This window comes from Aristolochia californica, unplaced genomic scaffold (genome assembly GCF_029961685.1).
Source record: "Aristolochia californica isolate CCGP_79_NKW_82.1479 unplaced genomic scaffold, dmAriCali1.0.hap1 SCAF_4, whole genome shotgun sequence".
NCBI lineage: Eukaryota > Viridiplantae > Streptophyta > Magnoliopsida > Piperales > Aristolochiaceae > Aristolochia > Aristolochia californica.
This window is the reverse complement of record NW_027182103.1, coordinates 5,488,811-5,513,793: the sequence shown is the minus strand read 5'-3', so window position 1 is coordinate 5,513,793 and position 24,983 is coordinate 5,488,811. Positions and strand designations below refer to the sequence as shown.

At 38.1% G+C, this 24,983-nt stretch overlaps 1 protein-coding gene across 1 annotated transcript; it reads left to right on the top strand.

Moving 5' to 3' along the window:
• On the top strand, window positions 1-20,789 carry LOC137964016 (uncharacterized). The gene is made up of 9 exons (XM_068811279.1): window positions 1-698; window positions 840-1,025; window positions 1,130-1,267; window positions 10,983-11,048; window positions 11,146-11,287; window positions 11,558-11,637; window positions 11,736-11,775; window positions 11,885-12,058; window positions 20,624-20,789. Exons 1-9 carry the CDS (start codon window positions 31-33, stop codon window positions 20,750-20,752), a joined length of 1,623 nt encoding a protein of 540 aa, XP_068667380.1. The 5' UTR covers window positions 1-30; the 3' UTR covers window positions 20,753-20,789.
• Window positions 20,790-24,983: the final 4,194 nt, after the last annotated feature.

The following is a 24,983-nucleotide window of genomic DNA, read 5'->3' as shown; positions in this document are numbered from 1 at the left end:
AAGAATTATTCAGGCAAGTTGACTGCATCTATGGACAGCACAGAGAATACTGAAGCTAAAGTTGAACCGATATTAGACAGGGGGTCCTCTCCAAAACCTGATTTTATTTTGGAACGTAAGCTTGATGCTGCAAATGATGATTCTCCCTCCACTTCTGTCAATATTGGAAGTCAAATTGTGACACAAACTGTTACTACCCCTGAGAAACCTGTAAATGGCAGTTCACAAGAAAATCCAAGAGAATCTCATGTGGCTCATGAATACAGTGAGCATGTTCTGCTGAAATCCAATTCAAAACAATATTTCGAAGTTCCTGTTCAAGAAATTTCTACCCAATTGGTTAGCAGTGATGATTCATTTCTGGGGGCAGCACAAGAAGTACAATCAGGAGACATTGCCTTGGAAAGAGAATTAAACACAGCTCAAGGTACAGAACTAGGGAATTCTCATAAAGAAAACATCTTCAAACGTTCCAGCCCTGTTAGGAGCTCACCTCCCATAAAAAATTCACCTAGAAGTAGTTCCAAGAACTGCACTCTTGAGATCAGGGAAAATGTACTTAGTGACAATCCCGTTCAAGGTGATACAGAGGTTGAAGTCACTGATGTCATGGCTGTCCAACCAATGGAACTTCGTGCTTTGAAGGATATAAAACAAATTCAAGGTTCAGTTCCAAAGGCTGTATCACCACTGAACAGGTAAGACATACTCTAGTGACATCTCTGCACTATAGGTTTTTTGCTTGTTTCGTAAATCTTCAGCCTCTGTCCCATCAACCTTGTATGGGATGGTTTGGAAAATACTCAAATCTAAACATGATGCTATTTCTTTTCATATAGGCAAATGAATATTGGTAATCCTGTTTCGATCAAAGAAAAAACTATGGGTACTTTTCACTCACCATCTCTGGTGAATTTTGGAGAGAGTGAAGCAGCACTGAATCTTGCTTCAATTCCAAAGAATTCCCAGCCTCTTTGTGATGGAAAAATCAATGCTAGACATTCAAGTCTGCCTGATTTGAAAAGGTTGTTCTCTCTCTCTCTCTCTCTCTCTCTCTCTCTCTCTGCAGCCTTTGTTTTGAATTAATCATTTTTGGTTCATAAATCTTCTTCTTCTGTTTTTCCTACAGCAAAAAAATTGAAGAAAGCAATGGAAAAGATGGGAATCCAAAGACTAATATTTTAAAGTCACTAAAAAAACCTGCAATGGAGGGTTTACATGTTGCATTGGGCAATGAAGAGAAAGATAATGGCCATCTTACATCCACGTATGCTCATTGTCCCAGAGCTTTTTCTTCCAATACGGCTAGTACAATTTATTTTGCAACTATTATTACTTATTTTTGGTTACTTTTTACTTCTGTTTCATAATTAGTGGACAAGATGCAAACAAACTTCTGAGATTTTCATGAATGTCTTGGTTCTGATTTTTTATATTGTTCTGCATTTTTGGTGTATTAGTGGCTGGAATAGGTAGATGATGATGGTTTGTGAGTCCTGTGCCTACTTCAGACTATAGTTTTAAAACTTGGAGGTCTCGGTCTGGCTCATCTGACTCAACTCAGATAAATAGATCTGAGTTTTTCTTGTTAAACCTGAAGGTTAAATGTGTTTCTGAAAAATCTGGTGATTCTATATGAAATTCAACCTATCCAAATATTTTCAATGTTTGGCCTAGTTGTTGTATGCCAATATGATTTTTTTTTTGCTTATTCTACCTGACCATAAAAAACAATTTATATTGTTAAAAGATATTATTTTAAATTAATTTAGTATTTCATATTTTTTAGGGAAGTGTTTTCTTGTAGAAAGTACATTCCTATGGTTTTAGGGACATAATTATAATTTTTGGTGTTGTTTGAGTTGTAAATAGGGGAGATGGGTCTCTAAACCCTAATGATGGAAACCTGAGAGTTGAGAGCTTGTACCTGCTATTGAAGTCGAACAGAGATGAAAAATTCCGAGCTGTTATTGTATGTCAATCCTTCTCTGACTTCGAGGGTCTAGAACCTCTAGACAGACTTATTGATTCCTGTCTTTTCCTTCTCTACGGCCCCCTTTGTATTCATATTCCAGTAACTAACTATCCTGTTAAATTGGGTCTAAAGCCTATCCTAAAATGACTAGCCACTTAGGAAACCTCTTCTGCCAACTAATAAACTCAAGATCTTTTATCTCACTAATCCATGTGGGACTATTCCTTGACACTCTCCCTCACGTGTTTGCATGAGGATAATTTGGGTGGAGGCCCTCACGTGTAGGCACGTGGATAATTTGGGTGGAGGCCCACATACTGAGTGTTTGCTCTAATACCATGTTAAATTGGTTCAAAGGCCTATCCTAAAATGACTAGCCACTTAGGAAACTACTTCTGTTAACTAATAAACTCAAGATCTTTTATCTCACCAATCCTTGTGGGACTATTCCTTAACATATCCTTTAAGGAACAGCCTTGCTGCTGCTGCCAGGTGGAGTGCAATCGGCCTTTGGGTGCCCCAAATTCCCCATGTCTGCCTTATTCCCTTTCCCCCTTCTGCTGTAGACACGTTGGATTGGGGGTCTATCATCACACCCTGCCCCCCCTAGTTGAGTGGCACCTTGTCCTCAAGGTGGAAAGAAAGGAATTGGGACATGATAGTGGTGTAGGGTTCCCATGTTGCTTCAAAGTCAGATAGATCTTTCCATTGGACTAGCACTTCATAGGTGCCATCTTGTAGTTGTGTGGTATGAAGGATGCTGGCTGGCTGTACAGAGATAACCATATCATCGGTTAGGTAGAGAAGTAAGGGCTGGCTGGAAATGGGATGGTGAGTAGGTTTTTTTAATTGGCTGATGTGGAAGATGCAGTGGATGCAGGAATATGGGGGTAGGACTAGCCAATATCTCACTTCACCAATCTTGGCCAAAAACTTGAAGGGTCCGTAGAAACGGGGGCTGCGAGCCAAGGACTGGAGTCGATAGGGCTATAATTTGAGGTAAACGAGATCACCTACTCGGAAGTGCAGTTCCTTGCATTTACCATCAGCATGTGCCTTCGTGTGGGCTTGAGCATTGTCCAGATTGGCCTTGAGTTCTTCTAGAATAGTGTTGCAAGCCTGAAGTTGCTGATTAACTTCGTCTACTGGAGAGGCATCAATGGACTACCGAAAGAGTGTTGGCGGATCCCTCCCATAAAGAGCGAGGGAATCATGCCAGCGGCTCGGTGGTAGGTGGTGTTTTAGCGGAATTCGGCCCAAGCTGTCCATTTAGGCCAGTGTGTGGCTGCTCACAAAACAACGGAGATAAGTGGTCAAGAATTTGCTGACCACTTAAGTCGGACCATTTGTTTGTGGGTGATAGGCTGAGTTCAGGCAGAGTTGAGTCTAGACTGCTTAAAGAGCTCCTTCCAAGAGGTGCTAATGAAGATCCGATCTCCATTGGATACTATGCACCGAGGAAACCCATGCAAGCAGATGATCTTGTGGGTGAACAAGGAAGCGACCTGAGTGGCGGTGCAGGGGTGACTGAGAAGGAGGAAGCGGCCATACTTGGTCAATCTGTCAACGATCTCAAGGGTAGTGGCGAACACTTGAGCCTTGAGAAGACCTCCGAGGAAGTTGAGGGAGATATCCTCCCACACCTGGTTGGGGATAGGGAGTGGTTGGAGCAGTGCTGCTGGTGTGAGGACATTATATTTGTTCTGCTGGCAGACTTCGCAGGTTTCTACAAAGCGTTGCACATCTCGTTTGAGGCCGGTCCAATACACCACGGTTGCAATGCGCTTGTAGATGTGATAGTACCCTGAATGTCTTCCAGAAGGGGAGAGTGGAATTCCTTGAGAAGGCAAGGAATACAAGCAGCAGTAGATAGGAGGTAAGTGGTTCTTGTACATCAAACAACTTTTACAATGTGGTAGTGAGGGTGGCTGGTGCTGTCTATTAGCAACTCTTGCTGAATTTTGCAAACCCTGTCGTCCTTATGGATTCTTCGAGACCGGAAAAACATACCTAGGAGAGAGTAGATATGTCCATGGATTCTTCCTTGCATGACAGTGCATCGGCAATGTCATCTGCACCTGGTTTGTAATGGATCTTGAAATCAAATCCCATGAGTTTTGGTAACCTATTTTGTTGTTCCTCTCCCATTAAAAATTGATCCATAAGGAAACGTAGACTCTTATGATTGGTTCTGATGATGAAGTGTCGACCAAGAAGAGAATGCCACTACTTTTGGACAGCGAAGACAATAGCCATAAGTTCACCCTCATTGACGGATTTCAAGTGGGCCCTGGGTGGTAGGGTTTGACTCAAGTATGCCAGAGGGTGCCCTTCTTGCACGAGTACAGCTCCAATACCTGTGTTGGAGGTGTCGGTCTCCAAAATAAATTACTTAGAGAAGTCCGGCATAGCAAGCACTAGTACTGTAGTCATGACGTGCTTCAACTTGTCAAATGCTATCTAGATGTTGTCTATCCATTGGAAGACATCTTTTTGAGCAATTGGTTGACAGGTTCAGCAATTTTACCATAGCCTTCTACAAATCTACGTAAGGCTTAGGAAGCCATGGAGGCCCTTGACATTTGGTGGGGGTTTCCATTGGAGCATGACCATGATTTTGGAAGGGTCAACCAAGATGCCGTCTGCTGAGATCAAATGACCTAGGTAATTCAGTTGTTGCTGGCCAAATGAGCATTTCTCAGCCAAATGTAATCTTATTCTGCATGTTAAATTATGGTAGTGATTAAATTTTCATTTACATAGGATATGTAGTTAGGGAGATATAAGGAGATTAAGGTTTATTAAGTGTATAGGGGCGTTTTTGTAATTTGAAACTCAAAACAGCTATTTAAGAAGTCTAGGGATTCGTGCATGCTTCCCAACAAAGCCTTTTCAAGATCTTCAAACAAAACTTCTCCTTTCCCTTTTTCTCTAAATTTTATCCTCTTCCTTCACCCAAATTTTGATTTTGACATAGTATCAGAGTAGTAGATCATTGTTGGGAGCATTCTATTGTAGATTCTTGTCACTTTTGAACTGGCTGGAAGGTGAAAATCTACAGGTTTTTTATACTGGTTCATCAAAGTTGTCTTTGTCCTCTTTTCTTTGCCATAACCTTAGGGTTAGTGGTCTTTATGAATCATTGAAGGATTCTCTATGCTTTTATTGCTCTAATTGGGTTGCTATTTGGGTTTCTTAGTATTTGTGTCACCCAACCTAGTGTTGATGTCTATGTCATCATCCAATTGTGATGTCAGCCCTAATTGTTGCACTTTTTGCATGATATTGGTTGAGATTACTTTGAATTGCTGGTTATTAACTTGTTGAGGTGCACATATTCTATTTCTGTGCCCTAACCCTAATTTTGTAAGTGGGGCCCACCTTGGTGAAAAATTTGGAAATTGTTTGGAAGCTTAGATCGGTGATTTTGTGATTATATAACAGTATTATGGTTGAGACAAGAGAAGTTTATACTTCTGTTCGAAAAAATTCTGGATTTGATGGAAAGAATACCATCATAATCACTTGTGAGAAATTGACAGAGCTTAATTATGTTAATTGGGCTAAGTCTGTCAGGATGTATTTGAAGGGCAGAAAGAAGTTGAAGTTTATTTGAGATGACCCTCCAGTTCTACCAAATGATGATTGGGAGGCAGATGACAGTCAGGTTATGACCTGGATTGTCAATAGTATTGATTCTACTCTGAGAAATCAGGTGATGAATTGTGAGACTGCAAATTCTATGTGGTTGTCTCTAGAATCTTTATATGCACAAAAGAGTAATCTCTCTCGGGTTTATGAGCTGTATACAGACTTGTTTTTGGATTGAAAAGAGGAAATAGAATTGTTACAGAGTATTACATTACATTGCTTGGCATATGGTAGAAGATCAAAGTATATCATCCGTTTACTACGGATGAAAATGAGTTGAGAAAACAGAAAAATCAGTTGCTGGTTGCAAACTTTTTGGATGGTTTAGGTGCTGAATTTGATGCAATTAAAGCCCAGGTGTTAGCTTAGTTGAAATTCCTACTCTCTTTACCACTTTTAATCGTATTATAAGGGCTGGGAAGACTATTATACCTGGAGTAGGTCAAGGAGGTAAGATAATGGAAGCTACTGCTCTTAATGCTTCCAACACTATATCAGCTCTTACAGATTCCTCTAGAGGTAGAGCAAGAGGCCGAGGTAGAGGATGTGGTGATGACAAGTCAGAAAGGAAGTGTATTAATTGTGGCAAAGATAATCATTATTCTGACAGATGTTGTGTTAAGTTTGGGAAACTAGCACGGGCTAATTCTACAACTCTTGACAGTGGAAATGGGAGTTTAGATTCTTTTACATCGGTTACACCGGGTGATCCAGATGAAATGCAACAATTGATATAGCAGCAGTAGCAAATTGCTCAGCGCATGGCTCTTATCTCTGTTGCCTCAACCTTAGCATCTATAGCTCATGCTTCCATCCCTGTCCCTAATTCTACCAGAGTTGACTCAAGTATGGCAACTTATCATATTCACTATTCACCATCCTGGGTTCTTGACTCAGGAGCCTCTAACACATGTCAGGTATGTCATCATAGTTTTTCGATTTGAAAGAGTCTTTGTGTATCAAACATGTTAATCTTACGGATGGTTCTACCTCTCCTGTTCAAGGAGTATGCAATGTTATTCCTGCTTCTTTTCTGTCTCTTCAGTCAGCACTTCTTGTTCCCAAGTTGCCCTTAAATTTGTTGTTGGTTAGTCAACTAGCCAAGTCCATGAATTGTTCTCTCACATTTTATCCTACTCATTGTGTTTTTCAGGATATCCCGACAAGGAAGACAATTGGTTCCGCTCGTGAGAGAGATGGACTATACTACTTGGAGAACCATCTGCAAAATAATATTCAGGAGTTACATACCACAAATTCTCCTTTACAGTGGCACTTGCAGTTAGGTCATCCGTCTACAACAAAACTGACTCAAGTCTTTCCAAAATTTCCTTTGAGTTCTTCTTTTCAGTGTGAGTCGTGTCAACTGGGCAAGTATCACTGAACTTCGTTTCCAGTCTCATCTCATAAAACCAGCAATCTATTTGAGATTATACACTTAGACATCTGCGGTCCTTGTCTTGTAACTAGTCAATTTAGTCATAGGTATTTTATTTTGTTTATCAATCATTTTAGTAGGTGTACTTGGATTTACCTCCTTAAGGAAAAAATTGAGGCTTTTGATGTATTCAAAATTTGCTGTAATGAAATAAAAAACCAATGTGCTGTTTTACTTCATATCTTGCATACTGATAATGACCTTGAGTTCATGAGTAAGAAATTTCAGATTTTTTTTGTTAAGAACAAGGAATTATTCATTAGACATCATGTGTCTTTCACTTCAGCAAAATGGCATAGCTGAACGTAAGAATCACCATTTATTGGAGGTGGTTAGGACAATGATGATACATATGAATATGCTCAAGTCTTTTTGAGGTGATGCTGCCCTTACTACTTATTTCTTGGTAAATAGAAAGCCTTCGTCTGTGTTTGAAGGAAAAAGTTCTATGCAAGTTATTTTGCAGTCCACGCCATTATTTTTTATTTTTCCCCTAATGTTTGGTTGTGTCTGTTTTTCTCATGTGTTTGATCTTCTAGGGATAAGTTGTCTCCTGGAGAAATTAAATATGTATTTTTGAGATACTCTCACACATAGAAGGGGTACAAATGTTTTTGCTTGTCCACTAGAAAAACATTTGTATCTACTGATGCTACTTTCTTTGAGGATGTGTCGTATTTTTCCTCTGTGTCCTTACGATCTGCTCTTGTTGTCTCACCTGGAACGGCACTTGTTATCCCTGTACTAGTTGATGAGACCATTGGACCGTCACAAACTGTCACAATTGAGAAATCAATACAGATATATAAACGCAAGAAAGAAGTATCACCTCCGACTCTCTCTCCGGACCATGATTCTAATTCTTGTCAAGATCTTGGAGGTAATGATCTACATCTTCCTATTGCACTCAAGAAGGTGCAGGAAATATAAAGGTACGCAGTATCCGTTATCTCAGTTTGTCTTTTTGTTCCTTATCTGCCTCCTATAAAAAATTGGATTTGTCCGTTTCTACCTACACTATCCCTTGTTCAGTGTAGGAAGCAAGTTATGGATGTTGAAATGGACGCTTTGATAGATCGGGGCACTTGGCAACTGTGTGATCTACCACCAGGGGCAAAAGTTGTTGGCTGCCGTTGGGTTTACACTATCAAGTATAATGCATATGATTTTATTGAGTGGTATAAAGCTTGGTTGGTTTCAAAGGGATATACTCAAACTTTTGGTATTGATGTGTTTGAAAACTTTTCGCCTGTTGCTTATTTATCATCTGTTCATATTTTGATTTTAGTTGCAGTGAATCAGGGGTGGTCCTTATGTCAGTTGGACATTAAAAACACATTCTTATATGGTGATTTGGAAGAAAAGGTGTACATGGAGCAACCTCCAGGATATGTTGCTTAGGGGGAGACACATAGAGTATGTAGACTTAAGAAGGCAATTTATGGGTTGAAGTAGAGTCCAAGTGCTTGGTATGAAAAATTCAGCTAGGTTGTGGTATCTATGGGATTCTCAAGGAGTCATTGTGATCACTCCTTGTTTGTGATGAAGAGGTCCTCGTGAATTATGGTGTTTTTGGTTTATGTAGATGATATTATATTATTTAGAAGTCATATCGAGTCTCATTTGTTTGCACATTTTCAAACTAAAGACTTGGGACCGTTGAAATATGTTTTGGGTATTGAAGTGGCAAAAAGTAAAGAAGGCATTGTGATAACACAACGTAAGTATGTAATAAATATGCTTCAAGAGTATGGTTTGTTGGGAGCCAAGCTAGTTGATACCCAATGGAAATGGGATATGATCTCCATGTTGATTAGAGTGCTGAATTAAATGACAAAACACAATATCGGAGGTTAGTGAGAAAGTTAATTTATGCAATAGTTACTAGACCTAATATTTCTTTTGTTGTAAGTGTAGTGAGACAATTTATGGAACATACATGGAAAATACACTTAGATGTTGCACAAAGAAATTTGAGGTATTTGAAAAGGGAACTAGGAAAAGTTTTTTCTTTGGACCTAACAACCATATGAAGATAGATGCTTTCTCTAATGTTGACTATGCAAGGTCCAAACTAGATAGGAAGTCAACCTCTGGATATTATGTTTTCCTAGAAGAAATTTGGTTTGTTGGAGAAGTAAAAAGCAGAATATTGTAGCCTAGTCTAGCGCAGAAGTTGAATGCAGGACGATGGTGTCAAGTTATTTCCCCGAAAATAATTTGATATCGAGACGTTTTTCATACAGAGAAAGAGAACTTAGGGAACATATAGTCCCGTAAGTGATAACTCTCACAAAATTACAATAATGCCCCTATTTTACATATATATATATGATAACAGATGGCTCACACAGTGAGCGAGTTGATGTGGGTTAGATCAGTCTCATATGAGTTGGGGGTCAACTAGGAAGAGCCGATGAACATTGTTAAATTGGGTCCAAAACCCTATCCCAAAATGACTAGTCAACTTAGGAAACCTCTTTCCCAACTAATAAATTCAGGATCTTTTGTACTCACTAATCCATGTGGGACTATTCCTTAACACTCCCCCTCACATGTGGACCATCTTTTGCGGCTCTACAAGTGGATAGTTTTAGGTGTAGGTCCTCTTTTGTGGCTCTACAATTAGATAGATTTTAGGTGTAGGCCCACATATGAGTACCTGCTCTGATACTATGTTAAATTGGGTCCAAGGCCCTATCCCAAAATGACTAGTCAACTTAGGAAACCTCTTTCCCAACTAATAAACTCAGGATCTTTTGTACTCACTAATCCATGTGGGACTATTCCTTAACAAACATGCTTTGTGATAATCAAGTTACAATATTTATTGCCAGTAATTCGGTTTTCCATGAGGGAACTAAACACACAGAAGTGGATTGACACTTCATTCGAGATGTGGTGATGAAAAAGGAGGTAGTAACTCCGTTTGTTCGGTCTGGAGATCAGTTGGGAGATGTCTTAACCAAGACACTTGGCAAGTGAGAGTTTCTATCATTCTGCAACAAGCTGAGATTCCTGGATATAAATGTTCCAGATTGAGGGGGAGTGTTAGAAAATACATCCAGGGGTATTTTGGTCATTTTACCTTCTGGGGGTATTTTGGTCATTTTACCACATCTGTGGTTAATTTTATTTATGCTATTTTATTCTTCACATTAAATTATGCTAATGGTTAAATTTTCATGTACATAAGATGTGTAGTTAGGGAGATACAAGGAGATTAAGGTTTATTAAGTGTGTAAGGGCATTTTTGTAATTTGAAACTCAAAACAGTTATTTAAAAAGTCTGGGAATTCGTGCACGATTTCCAACGAAACCTTTTCAGTCTCTTCAGAGAAAAAATTTTCTCCTTTATCTTTTTCTCTCAATTTTCTCCTCTTCCTTCACCCAAATCATGATTTTTACATGATAGATAGAACTAAAATTTCTTAAGTCTTCTCCTTCCTGGAATAAATATTCCCATATATTTGTCTTCTAAACTCAACGCTTCACTCATTCGACATCTTAACGAACTCATATTGAAACTCCCACCCTATGGTGCTCTTTATTAGTGTTATGGCACCAAATATTTTAGTAAGTCTAGGTTTCAACTTAGTATTATAACTGCTTTTCTGAATGGAATACGTACATGGTCATTTCATCTTTCTCATGCTTGATTTAAAAATGTAACTTTGAAATTTTCTGTTACATAAAGTGTGTGATTTTTAGAGAATAGTTGTACTTAACCTCTTCACATGACATTCAATGACTCATATGTTACTGAGTTTAAACCAAAATGATTTTTCCCAGTTTGCAAGTTTGCCCTGCCAATATTCCTAAGCAGGCAGCTACATCTAAGCTAAAGAGTACGGTTTCAAAAATTATAATACCAAATGCTGCACTCATTAGAAGCTCTAAGAATGTTTCTGTTGCCAGGTCAAAACTTTCTCCCTCAAATATTGGTAGGAAGGCATGTGATATCTCTAGCCTGAAGATTTCAAGGTGTGAAAGCTAGTAGTTGTTTTCTTTATCTTTGTTTATGGGGCTCTTTTAGGCAATCTGAAAATTTGCTATGTACATTTCCTGCTTCCGTGACAAGAATTTGTGATCTATCAAAGTTCAATGTCCAAAAAGAAAAGAAACCAATGAGGCACAGAGATTTGGGATCCCAGATGACTGATTCAGTAGAAAAGAAGAACTTTGCTTTACCAAGTCCATCTTTAAGGAAGAAGACATCTGAGGTCATTTCCTTTCGTTTCTTTACCTTTTGGTCACAAAGACGCCCTCTTCCTTTCTTATCATTTATATTTATTCTGGATGACTTTGGAACTTACGAATGACCTTATTTTCCCTATTTCCATGTAAATGAATGTATGAGAAACAATGAACTATAATATATTTTATTTTCATAATCTTTCCAAACATTTGATTTGGAATCCCTATTCATTTCTGTTGCCAGACCTTCTTTCTTTTGGGTAGACTTTAGTATAAGCTGACAGGTCATTTTGCAGGAGTCCAATGCAGGTTCAGTCATCTTAAACCCTTTAAAGCGTGTCATGGAGTCTCACTCAGGAAATCCCAATACAAGCAGGTTTTACAATTTCAATGTCTTTGGTGGCCAGTATTACCATGCAGTAAAATTTGAGATGGAGCTGGTTGCTTAATAGGATTTTCTATATTTCTATGCAGTAAACTTTGGAAAGTTTCACCAAAAAGTGAGGAGGCCAAGGTAATTTTGACCATTTAAGCTTTCTCTCTTAGTGAATTTTCATTTTTTGTCAGGATTGCTCTCATGATGAGGAGAATGATATTCGCTGTCCACTCTATTATTTTGCTAGGCTGTTCATCGTGATGAGAATCTGCATAATCTAAAAAGTTTCTCCCTTGATCAGATACCTTCAGCACTTTTCATTCCTCCTGATTTATATATGACTAGTTTAGAAGTTCCGTCACTGATAGAGGCAAATGGAAATATAGAAAAGGCTGAAGCATGTGCAAAAGAGCTTGAAGATGTGAGTACATTATGGATCTGTGCTATTTTTTGTACTTATTAAGTGTTTCATTGAGAATGCTACTAAACGCAAATTTCTTTATATATTGAAAAAGTTTGCCTATTTACATAAACATCTTGTCAAGGTTATACTTTTCTTGTGGCTGCTTCTGTCCTGAAAGTAATGTTGCTGTTAGTTGAGAAAGAAAACTTTTTATGGAACAGTAATCGTTCTGAATTCTGAAATATGAGGAGTAAGTTCTGCTGTGTGAACTAGAACATGAGCAGCATTTTGCTCTCAAATAAATGTCTGAGTTCTGGACCTACCTTAGCTCAACCATATGAAAACTCACAGATAATTTTACAGTTGATATTTTGAGGTAATCAAAATTTCCTTCTTTATATTTTGGTAAAAAGTAGAATATAATTTCATTTTCTTTTAAGCAAGTTATTAGAAATAAAGGTGTGTACCAGCTTTCAAGTTTTAGGCATGAAATGAAAACAGGTCAATATCATTAAATGAGACAAATGAATATGAAACTTAATGATGACAGAATGTTATTCAATAGTTTTAAAAATAATCATCTTAATTTTAAATTTAAATATATATCGTATTGTTTATCTGAAAATGATCAGACTGCTCATCATTCAAGAATGTACTTTCTGAAACAAAAGGTCAAGATTGTTTATAAAGAGAAAAAAAGCGAATGTACTTTCTATTTAGCAGAAAGGTATGGATTTAATATTATTAAAATATTTGTTCGGGGGTATTTTGGTTATTTCTCATGTTTTGATTTATCTTACCATATGTCTGTTAATTAGATAATTACATTAAACTCTAATGTTTCGAGTTTCCCTCAAAACAGAGTTGTATTTTATGAGTTATATGAGTTTTTGTTTTTGTCCTTCTTGTAAAACCACTTAAATCCTTAACAAAAGAGGAGTTCATGCATTTCTGTCACAATCACCAACACAGCCAAGGCTGCTTCTCCCTTTCCTTTTCTCTCAACACTTCTGCTCTTCTTTCTTCCTTAATTCTTTTTCTTTACATGGTATTAGAGTAGTGAAGGCAGCCTTGGGTAGATCTTCAGTTTTGCTGATTTTCAGGACTCCATGGATTTAGCTCATGGAGAAAAATAGAAAGGGACTCATTGGGAGAAAACCAGAGGAAGAAGCGGTTATGGACTTGATGTCCTACCCCTCCCCCTGAAGCTCTATTTATAGAATAATGAAACTACTATATTACAGTAATACCCCTAAACTTAGGGTTTAGGGTCTAGGGTTTTAACCCTGGAACTTTAACTTAATTACATCAATGCCATCTCTATGAGATGACCCTTTATTTACCATCTTGCCATCATTGTATGTGGGCCATGGGCCTTCTCCTTGATCTGTGGGCCTTGAGCCTGTCTTCTATATCTCTTGGATGTATGGGCCTTCCTTGGTCTTATGGGCTTGAGCCCATCTTCCAACACACTTGGATATGTGGGCCTTCTTTGGTCGTGTGGGCTTGGGCCATATCTTCCAACACTCCCCCTCAAGCTGGGGGTGAGAGAACAGCATGAATTGCCAACTTCCTGCAAATGATGTATAAAATCTTTTTTTTATAAAATGGCACATCTTCCAACACTCCCCCTCACGCTGGTGCTCTCGTTCATGAGGCCCAACTGGCATAATATAAGTGAAAGTAAAATCACTCCTAGCCGTTAAGACATTGCTCCATATTCTAGTCCTCATGCTGGATGTTGGGCTTACTCCTATCTTCTGATAGGTAGTTGGTTATAGGCATTGCTCTGAATGTAATAAAGCTTAATAATCACTCCTAGCGGCTAAGACATTGCTTCATACTCCAATCCTCATGCTAGATGTTGGGTACACTCCATCTTCTGTAGGTAGTGTGTCTATCGGCATTGCTCTGAAGTGTAATTAAAAAAACTCCTCTATCACGGTGTCCCTCCACAGGACAACGACTCTCAAGTGGTAGGAGTAATAAATGACATTAATGGAGGGAAGTGGGCTTATTTACTATGGTGTCCCAATTCGGACACCGACTCTCATGGTGTCCCAACTGTGATATTTTTTAGAGTTAAATAAATGATGTTGTCCCAATCCGGGCACCAACTCTCATGGTGTCCCAACCGTTGTATTTTTGAGAGTCAAATAAATTATGGTAAAAGAAAAGGTATTGAGGCCACCTCTTCTTTAATAATAATGTCTCATCCAAAGAGACGCAATAGCAGTAGCTGAAATAGGCTTGGGCCCATATAACACGAACCAAAATAATCCTTGTAAAATTGACCCATGAAATAATCTAATGCAAATATCTATACCAAATAATATGCTGACCAAGGAATAATCTGTCAATTCTTCAAAATAATAATCCAGCCAGAGAAAAATTTATCGAGTCGCGCCGAGTCAAATAGTAGACCAATATATTCGAGTCGCTGCAGAAATATGTATAAGCTTTAGTCTAGACACGTATACCGAAGCAGAAACACAAGTGGCCAAGTTGGGTTGACTCCGCAGAACAGAAGCATCCTCGGTTAATTCGACCCAGTTTGACGCGAGACTCAGCTCGCTGGGTTGAATCAGGAGTGGGCTGACGCTGTTTTAATTTTTCCTAACTTAGGAAAAATTAAGACTGGCAATCGTCTTCTTCTTCTTTAGCAACGACAACAACCAGAGAGCATAACTGCCGATGAACTAGTGAGATTAATTAGCAACTTATCAGCAACTTCCGGCAAAGAGCATTGGACAGTAGGAATTAGCCGAGTAGTTAGAATTATCTGCTCCTTCGTTGTCTCTGTCACCGGCAAAATTTTGAGGCAGACTTACAATATAAAAAATAAGATAAAGTTCCAACAATGACAAAAAAACTAACAATACGGCAAAAGAAACAATCTAAAAACTGAATTTCAGCAACTAAAAAAAAACATCAATACAAGAAAAGAAAAAATAATGGGTTTTTTTAATACCGAAAATCATATTACGCGTCCCGAAAATCAATGCTCGGATACCATGTTGATTTTCAGGACTCTATGGATTTAGCTCATGAAGAAAAAGAGAAAGGGATTCATTGGGAAAAAACCAGAGGAAGAAGAGGTTATGGACTTGATGTCTTAACCCTCTCCTTGAAGCTCTATTTATAGGTTAATGAAACTAATGTATTACAATAATACCCTTGAACTTAGGGTTTAGGGTCTAGGGTTTTAACCCTGGAACTTAAACCTAATTACATTAATGCCATCTCTATGAGATGACCCTTTATTTACCATCCTGCCATCATTGTATGTGGGCATATAGGCCTTCTCCTTGATCTGTGGGCCTTGAGCCCGTCTTCTATATCTCTTGGATGTATGGGCCTTCCTTGGTCTTATGGGCTTGAGCCCATCTTTCAACACACTTGGATATGTGGGCCTTCCTTGGTCGTGTGGGCTTGGGCCCTATCTTCCAACAAGTTTTGTGGCTTCTTCTTCTTCATTCAGCAACCCTATTAAAGGTGCTTCCAAATTTTTTTGTACGGGCAGGGTAAAAACTCAATCTTTTCTCCTCTTCCTACCTTAACCTATTAGTTGGTGGCTTCCACTCTCAATTGAGTGACTACTACGATTTGAAGCCCTTTAAGGACCCTACTTGAAGCCCTAGCTTCATTATTGCCTGCGCAACCTACCTAGGGCCTGCATCATCCTGTGTCATATTGCATCAACATCCCCATTGTCTGCGTGATTCATTGTTTGAGCAATTAAACCTCCTTTTACTCAATCTACTATCTTAATTGCAAAGTGTGACTCTATCTATTGTTGATTGGGTACATTGAATGAAATTGTGCCCTAATTTTCTTGATTATGGGGCCCACTTGCCTACACATAGTTGCATTGAATTGTGGTCTTTTGGGGAAATCAAATGGCTGAATCTAGCACATAGGTTGTTATCCAAAGGACAACTGAGGGTTTAGATGCCAAACACTCTCAACCTATTCAAATAACAACTATCGGATTGAATGGGTCAAACTATGTGAATTAGTCAAGGTCTGTTCTTATGTTTCTGAAGGCTAGAAGGATGGCTGAATATACCGTAGATGATCCTCCTATACCAGTTATTCAGGACTTGGAAGCAAAGGACAATCAAGTTATGACTTGGTTGGTTAACAGTATGGAGTCATGATTTAGTGACTAGATTTTGAGTTGTAGGATAGCAAAAGAGATGTGGACTACTTTGGCTTCTATTTTGTCTCAAGAGAGTAATTTGTCTCAAATTTACGAGCTATTTGTCAAGTATTTTAATATGAAACGAGGATATAGGTCAGTGACGAATTATTTCACTGAAATGACAGTGGTGGTACAGGAAATCAGCACCTTTCATCCTTTTACTCCAAATATTGTGGACATCCGTAAGTAAGAGAACCAGATTAGAGTTGTCAGCTCTCTAGATGGTTTGGGATTTGAATATGATGCTATTTAGGCTCAATTGTTGGCTAATGAAAATGTGATTACTCTTGAGCAAACCTTTAACAGAGTCCTTCAGGCAAAAGGTGCAGTAGTGAATAAACCTGAAAAAGATGTTGCCACTCTTAACCTTCAATAATTCGCTAGTAAGCTCGAGGGACTGCTTCACAGTAGTAGTAGCAAAGGTAGAGGTTGCTCCTTTTCTACTCGAGGCCTTGGACGAAATGAGAGGGGATTGAAAGTGCATTCACTGAGGTCGGTCCAACCATATTTCTGATAAGTGTTGGGAGAAATTTGATAGACCTCCTTGGGCCAATTCCATAGTCACAGAGAGAGGTATATCTCACTCTGGTTCACAAGATGAAATTTAACAGCTACTATAGTGACTTGGCCAGTTTTTTATACCATCTACAACTTTTTCCATTTGGTCCGATCCTTCATCATCAGTGAGTACCATAATGGCGAGAACAGGTATGATTGCACTGAATGTGTCCTACTCTCCCTCCTGAATCATCGATGGAGGAGCTTCTACCTCCTAATGTCAGGTGTGTCATCCTTATTTCATTCTATTCATCCTTCTCTTTCCTATCGCCAAGTTACTTTAGCTGATAATTTCACCTCTCTAATTCAGGGGGAGGGTACTAGACAGACCACTTCTGAGATATCTTTGAATTCAGTTCTCGTAATTCCAAAATTGTTGGTCAATCTCTTGTTTGTGAGTCACATTATTAAGTCTTTAAATTGGTTAGTAATCTTCTCTCCTACTTGTGTTTTTTAGAATTAGCAAATGAAGAGGATTGGTTTTGGGCATGAAAAGGGAAGGTTCTACCTGCTAGATGATGTTTCTATTCCCAAAGTTGTGGCACTTACTACTGCAAACTCTTCATACTTATGACACCTACACTTGGGGCATCCATTCACTAGTTAAGTTGTGTCAATCCTTTATTTCCTAGCCAACAGGTATTTCTTTTGATTGTGAGCCTATCAACTGGGAAAACATTGTTGAGTATATTTTCCTGTTTGGTGCCTGAGTTCATGTTTTTCGTATGATAATGGATTGTAGTATCTCAATTAAAGGTTGCATCATTTTGTGCTTTCCATGATATTACTCATCAAACATCTTGCACATATTTTCCTCAACAAGATGAGACAGCAGAATGTAAAAATAGACATCTTGATGATGTTACTTGGACTTTATTATTACATATGAATATTCTTAAATCCTTTTTTGTGGAGATGTTGTTTTGACCTCTTGTTTCGTAATTAATTGTATGGTGAAGTTCCTCTACAAGTTTTAAAACCTCATTATATTTTGTTCCTCATTATATTTGGATGCACTTGTTTTGTGTGTGTAATGGGTAATTCCTTAGATAAGTTGTCACCTTGATCCGTCAACTGTCTTTTTGGGATATTCTCGTCAACAAAAAGGGTATAAGTGTTATGACCCTATTCAAAGAAAAACATGTGTCAACTGATATAACCTTCTTTGAGCATACTCCATATTTCGCATCGTTGATTGAGTTTCCTGTATCATCTGGTCCCTCTATGGTAGGCGCCCTCGCCATGAGTTACCATGTACTATGCCCCCAAAAGCTCCAGCTTCTGAGCCCTCTCCTCTAGATCAACCATTTTCCTTTTTGCCTACAAGTCTAGTTCTCCTAAGCTTTGGATTTACCCATCAATCTTCAGAAAGGTAAAAGGTCTTGTTCTTCTCATCCAATCTCAAAGTTTGTGTCATTTGAATTTTTTATCCCCTTCCTTTAAATCTTTTGCCATGTCGTTATCTACTTCTACTATTCCTTGTTTTGTGTAGGATGCTTTGTGTTCTCCTAAGTGGAAACAAGCTATGGATGATGAGATAAATGCCTTAATGTCTAGGAGAAATTGACATCTTTGTGATCCACCATTAGGGGCAGTTATTGTGGGATGTTGTTGGGTGTACAATATTAAATATAATGCTGATGGATCTATTGAATGACACAAATCAAGGCTAGTGGCAAAAGGATATATACAAACCTTTGGTGTTGATTTATTTGAGACGTTCTCACCTGTGGCCAGACATAAGGGTATGTATGTTTGGCCTCTGTAGTAGTTAATAAATGGTGGTCTCTTTCAACTTTATGTGAAAAATACCTTCTTTTATGGTGATCTATGGGAGGAAGTATATATGGAGCAAGCTCCTGGGTATGTTGCTCAAGGGGAGAGAAAGAAGGGGTATGTAAGTTAAAGAAGACTATATATGAACTTAAGCAAAGTCCGAGAGCATGGTTCGAGAAGTTTAGTACAGTAGTGATGCAGTTTGGTTTCTGTAGAAGCTATTTTGATCATCTTGGTGTGGTCGTCTTGGTGGTGTATGTGGATGATATTGTACCATTTGGGGATGATCTTGAAGGCATTGCAACAGTTAAGAAGCACTTGGCACTCACTTTCAGACCAAAGATTTGGGTCCTCTGAAGTACTTCCTTGGCATCGAAGTTGCTCGTAGTGAAAGAGGTATGGTCCTTTCTCAAAGGAAGTATGTGTTAGATAGGTTGTAGGAATATGGTCTATTGGGTTCAACACCAGTAGACACATCCATGGAAATCATTCATAATCTCCATGACACAAGAGTCCTACCCCAAGGGCAAAAAAACAATACAGATGCTTGGTAGTAAATTGATCTACATTACTGTTACCAAGTTCATCCTTTTCTTTGGGAGTTGTGAGCCAGTTTATGGAAAATCCTCAGAAAGTGCATTTAGAAGCTGCCCAGAGGATTTTAAAGTATTTGAAAGGGGTGCCCCTAGAAAAGGTCTAGATGTTTTACATTAGGATATTGTTGCTTTGTTGGGGGGAACTTAGTAAACTGGAAAAGTAAGAAATAGATAGTAATGGCCATGTCGAGTGTAGAGGCCAGGTATAGAGCAATGGCTCATATTGTTAGTGAGTTTATGTGGATTAAGTCCGCTCTTCTTGAGTTTGGCTTCTATTTGCCAGAACCAATGATTATGAAGTGTGACAATCAGGTTGTTATCTTCATTTCAAGCAATCATGTATTCCACGAGAGAACTAAACGTATAAAGGTAGAAAGTCATTTTAGCAGAGATGTAATTATGCAAAGAAAGGTGGTAACTGCATATGTGAAATCATGTGTTTACAAAACCTTTGGGCACGTGAATACTTGGTCTTTTGTGACAAGTTGGGATTGTTTGATATGCACTCTCCAACTTGAGGAGGAATATTAAAATACCAGTTCAGTGGTATTTTGGTTATTTTTTTATGTTATGATTTATCTTAGCATATGTCTATTAGTTCGATAATCACATTAAACTCTTATGTTTCAAGTTTCATTCAAAACAGAGTTGTATTGTATGAGTTATATGATTTTTTTGTAATTGAGGGCCTTTTTTCCTTGTAATTATCACTTAAACCCTTAATAAAAGAGATGGAGGTCAGTGCTTTTCTGGTACGAGCTTCAATGCAGCCAAGGCTCCTTCTCCCTTTCCTCTTCTCTCAATTTTCTCCTCTTTTTTTTACTCTGATCTCTTTCTTTACAAATATGTAAACTTAAATGCAATCTTTCTTCCTCAAATCTCCTTCTTTGCAAATATGTAAGCCTAAATGCAATATAAAATAAATTTAATAGATGAACACGCGAACAGAGTAGCTCTTCCCTTGTGATACTTGTAGATAAAGCAAAAAGCTCGTTAAATGTCTCATATTTTTTCATGAAGTCTTTATGTTGCATAGATGAGAAGTTGATAGAATTGTCTAGAAATTTTTTCTTGATTGTAAAACATGGATTATTTACATTTTATCACTTATCAAATCTCAGTTTGTCCTTCAAGGGTCTGTTTGGAACTCATGGAAAAGAAAAGAAAAGAAAAGAAAAATTTGATGATTATCTCATTTTCACCAACTATTTTTGATAATAATAATGATCAACTTCTTTTTTTTTTCTTTTTTTTCTAGGGGTCCCAAACAGACCCTAAGATATCTCATATATATTAATATTGTGTGTTCTGGAGTGGTAATGTTTGCTACTTGTGTACTTCCAATGTTGGATACTAGTCCATTTGCTGCGAGGGAAAGCTACTGGGTTGCTGGGTAAGTACTGCTTTGGTCATGGACAACCCCCATAATGTTTGATGCTCCTCGTGCAGATTTGCAACATGTTAAAGAAGAAAAATGAGGATGCGAAGGAGCTACTAGCCCGTGCTCTAGTGAACAACAATTTGTTACTGATGCTTAATCATCCCGTCTATGAGGATAAGATATCCTTCCCTTTTTAGTCATTTACTTATTTTCCTGATTTTCATAGCTGTAGAGTCGATTACATCAATCATGATTGAACTTGCTTTCTCTTGCATCACTAAAACATCCAGAAAATTCGGAAGTTCATCACCAACATGTCCAAAGAACGGCACTTCTAATCTACTAACTGAAGTGTTCACAGAGATCTTTTTCCGCTTTCACTTTTAGGAATACACTATCATGGTGTTACAAGCTAAACAGCTTGCCAAATCATCGATGTGCAGTTGTTAAGAGTTTTTCTCCTGGAGACCCTGACAACAACTTGCCTAGTGATTCTTTCATAAATGTCAGATTTCTTAGGATGATCAATCTTGGTTAACATCACAAATATGGCTGAAGGACAATAAAATTCAGGGGTAGGTATCAGGTCGGGTTAAGGGGGGAATTTGACCCGATCTGACCCGAAAAAGTTTGGTTAGGGTTTTCTTCCTCACCTTGCAGAGTGCGAGAACGATGTTAGGGAAAAAACCCTGTATTGGTTGGGGTGGAACAAGTTTATTCATACATGATCCGAACCCGACCTGACCCCAACTCGACTTTGAATGTAATTAATTAATTAATCTTTTGTAAATCAAAAGAACTTTCTTAATTTTTTTCGGGGGGATTTTTATTATATAATATAATATTTTTATATAGATTAAATTTTAAATTATATAATATTAAATAAATTATAGATTGTGTCATGGGCCAAATTAGGGGTGGATCCGGGATACAACAACAGGGCAGGGATTGGCTGATGAGGATAGAGGTCGTTCTCTCTCCTTACCTCTCCTTGCTTGACCTTATTACAAAAGGAAATTGACTCTTTATCACTCCTTGTTTGACCTAGACTAGGAAAACCTCCTAATTAGAAAGGGACGTTACCATTCTAAGCAACTTCTCATCCTAGGGGAACAATTTAGAAAAGGGCCGTCTCCTCTTTCTAGCTATTTACCTATTTTACTCCTAATCATACTTACCTTAAACTTAAACCATTACAGCATTCACTTAGTAGAAAACCCCTAATAGGTGGTGAAATGACAAAATAGACCCTATTAATTAGTAGAATGATAAAAGTGATCGTATCATTCCAACACCCTTGAAAAAACCATGTTGGCTCGTAGTTGATGAATAGAGAAATTAGTGGTTAGAATTCCTAGTCCCTTTTTTCTATACAATGTCATTGTATCCCAACAATTTAGCCACCCACTTTTGTTGTAAATGGGGTTGAAATTCTTTGCTCCAACAGATAACGGAGAGATGCATGGCCTGTTTGTTAGTGCAAAATTTCATTCCAACGAGTATGGTTGCTTGTATTGCACACCTTGCACTAAGGTGAACATCTCTTTCTAGTAGGCCAGCCGAAGAAGGGGCTTATGGGTGAGTGCTCAGCTGAAATACAAATGGGATGGCCTTGTTGCATGAGTACCACACTAATTATTGTGCTTGGTGTGCACTTTTGATGATAAATTCCTATGTGAAGTTTGGAAGTGCAAGGACTGGTTTACTTGCCATGACTTTCTTGAGTTTGTCCAATGCAAGTGTAGCTTCTATCCACTTATGTCACATGGCATGGTGTTGGAGAATTATCTATGCTGCTTGAGTGTGGTCGACCAAGTGAGACCATTTAAGGCACCTTCACTAGAAACTATATGAGCAAAGTAATTAGCCTTGTCCTGGGGTGTCGAGCTTGAGTATAAGATAAAAATTTAAGTGTAAATAAATACTAAATGCAAGATAGAATAGACGGCCACAAAAACCAACGGATGTTTTGTTATCAATATTTTCTTAGTGGTATTCATTGTCCAAGAACTCATGTTTGGCAAAAATACTCTAATTAGCTACATCTAACAATTATAAAAGAGTTTTAGGGCTCTTTTTTACTTGATCAATGTTAGGCTTGCAAAGTTTCTTCTAAGTTGATAACCTTGAAAAAATGTAAGCCGCCATGAATGAGTAAATGAAAGAATGGAAGAGCTTCAAGGCATTTAAGACCAAACACCAAGAGAACGAGCCAAAGGGGACGATTTATTTGAATGAATAGAGAAAAGGTGCAAGGATTTATATAGGCTTTTAAAACCTTTAATTAAGTAAAAAAAAGTATCATGGACGTCCTCTAGCTTAGTGTCATCTAGGTGTCTTGACTTTTTTACACAAATCAATGGTTAATCATTCCTTTCTTCTCTCATGATTCTTGGATCTTGATTTCCTCCATGTAAGTGATTGATTTGGCCTTGACTTTTTTCCCTTGATTGAGTGATTTGAGAGAATATTTCTCTTTGATTGATTTGGATAGATTGACCATAGTTTGTATGAGATCATTGAGTGGCTTTGAGACGTTGTGGATGGGCTCTCATGGGAGTGATTGTAGGGATTGAATCTTCTTAATCTATGCATGGGGATGTCCCCCTTTTCATGGGTGACATGGACATATCCCTTGCATGGTTTTGCATCAGTGACATGGCTTCCTTTGCCACCTTTGCATGAGCTTGCATGGTGGAATGTTCTTACTTGGTATATGTGTGCCTTTGCATCCCCTTGTGCATGTCTTTGAGTGTTGACATGTCCTTTAGATTGCTTAACATTCTCCCTCAAGCTGAACTAAGAGGTGAACTGAACAATCAACTTGGCTGTGAGTAGTTGAATCCGGTTGGAAGTCAATGGTTTGGTAAAAATGTTTGCGAGCTGGTTGACAAAGAAATATGTCGAACTTGAAGAGATCCCATTGTGACTTTAGTAAACAAAATGATAGTCTATTCCGATATGCTTGCTAGGAGAGTGAAATACTTGATTGTGAGCCAAGTACCACTTAAATTATCACATAGAAGAAATGAAAGTTTAATTGAGTATATAAGAAAATCTTTAAGAAGATATTGAATCCATGTGATTTAAACAAACGTAGAAGCCATTACCTTGTATTCGACTTCAATAGTGGAGCAAGAGACTGTTGGTTATTTTTTGGTAGACCAAGATAGTAGGCTAGGTCCTAAGGAAACGGCTTAACCAGTGGTAGATCTCCTTATATGGGGATAACCACCCCAATCATCATAAGAAAAAGGCAATAGTATCGAGGGATGAGGGTTTTGAGAAGACTATAGTCTCCTTTTAGACTATGGTACCTTTAAGGTACCGAAGAATTCTATTAACTAGTCTGAAGTGAAAAGAAGTCGGGGAGTGCATATATTGAGCTACAAGATTGACAGAGTAAGAGATATCAGGCCTCACAAGAGTTAAATATTGAACAACTCTAATGAGTAGGATTAGAGTAAGGGGTGTTGACTTAGTGTTGACTCACTTCTTGATTTTGATTGTAACAAAACTTAATTGAGTTGACAATTGCAAATCTAGTATTTTATATATTTTTCCTTCAAGAGACATCAATTTCAAGGTCTAAAGCATTGACTCAATACAAACTTCTCAAAGACCTTAACCTCCATGGAATGTCAAAGAACTCTTGAAGAAACACCTTCAGAAAATGAAGAAAATTTGAAGACTAGAGCTTAGTAATCAATGAGAAATATAAAAAACTCAGTATATGTAAGAGAGAAGTCCACTTCTTCAAAAAGTTGAAGTACAATGCATATTTGGAGCTTTAGGAAATATTTTACATTCAAACATGTTTTTTACAAATGCATACATACATGTTAGAATCACTTAGGATCACAAATTCTCATGGTTTGAAAATATACATAGTGAACTGGCACTAGAATGATTGATCAACATCTGGCAATGATCAATTAACCAGAAGTATATAGGCCAAAAATATAAAGCAGGATCGATCAACCTCAAAGACTGATCGATCATACAAAACTTTGCCAATCAGGGATATAAAACATGATCAATCATAACAAGGTCATTGATCGATCATATTTGCAATGCACTGTCAGTGGAAATTCTGATTGATCGATCATACCATGTAAATTAATCAATCAACTTAAAATTTCAAACCCCATGGGAAGATATTGGTCGATCATATTGTCTATCAGTAAGTCAAATTATGATAGAAAAATAGTTGTTACACATGATTGCTCGATCAACCACTTTACACTGATCGATCAATGTAAACTCAATTTGTAAATGGACAAAAAAGGGCTAGTTTTGGGGGGGGGGGGGGGGGGGGGGGGGGGGGGGGGGGCGCTTATAATTTCCCTACTGAACCTCCCATTGAGAAGTTAGTAAGCTTTTATTGGCATATCCACCATCATTTATTCTCAATCCTTTGATTCTTCC

Coding starts and splice junctions, on each gene's coding strand:
- LOC137964016 (XM_068811279.1), top strand. CDS start 31: ATGGACAGCACAGAGAATACTGAAGCTAAAGTTGAACCGATATTAGAC. Junction 1,268..10,982: donor AATGGCCATCTTACATCCAC/GTATGCTCATTG, acceptor TTCTGTTGCCAG/GTCAAAACTTTCTCCCTCAA. Junction 11,776..11,884: donor CAAAAAGTGAGGAGGCCAAG/GTAATTTTGACC, acceptor TTATTTTGCTAG/GCTGTTCATCGTGATGAGAA.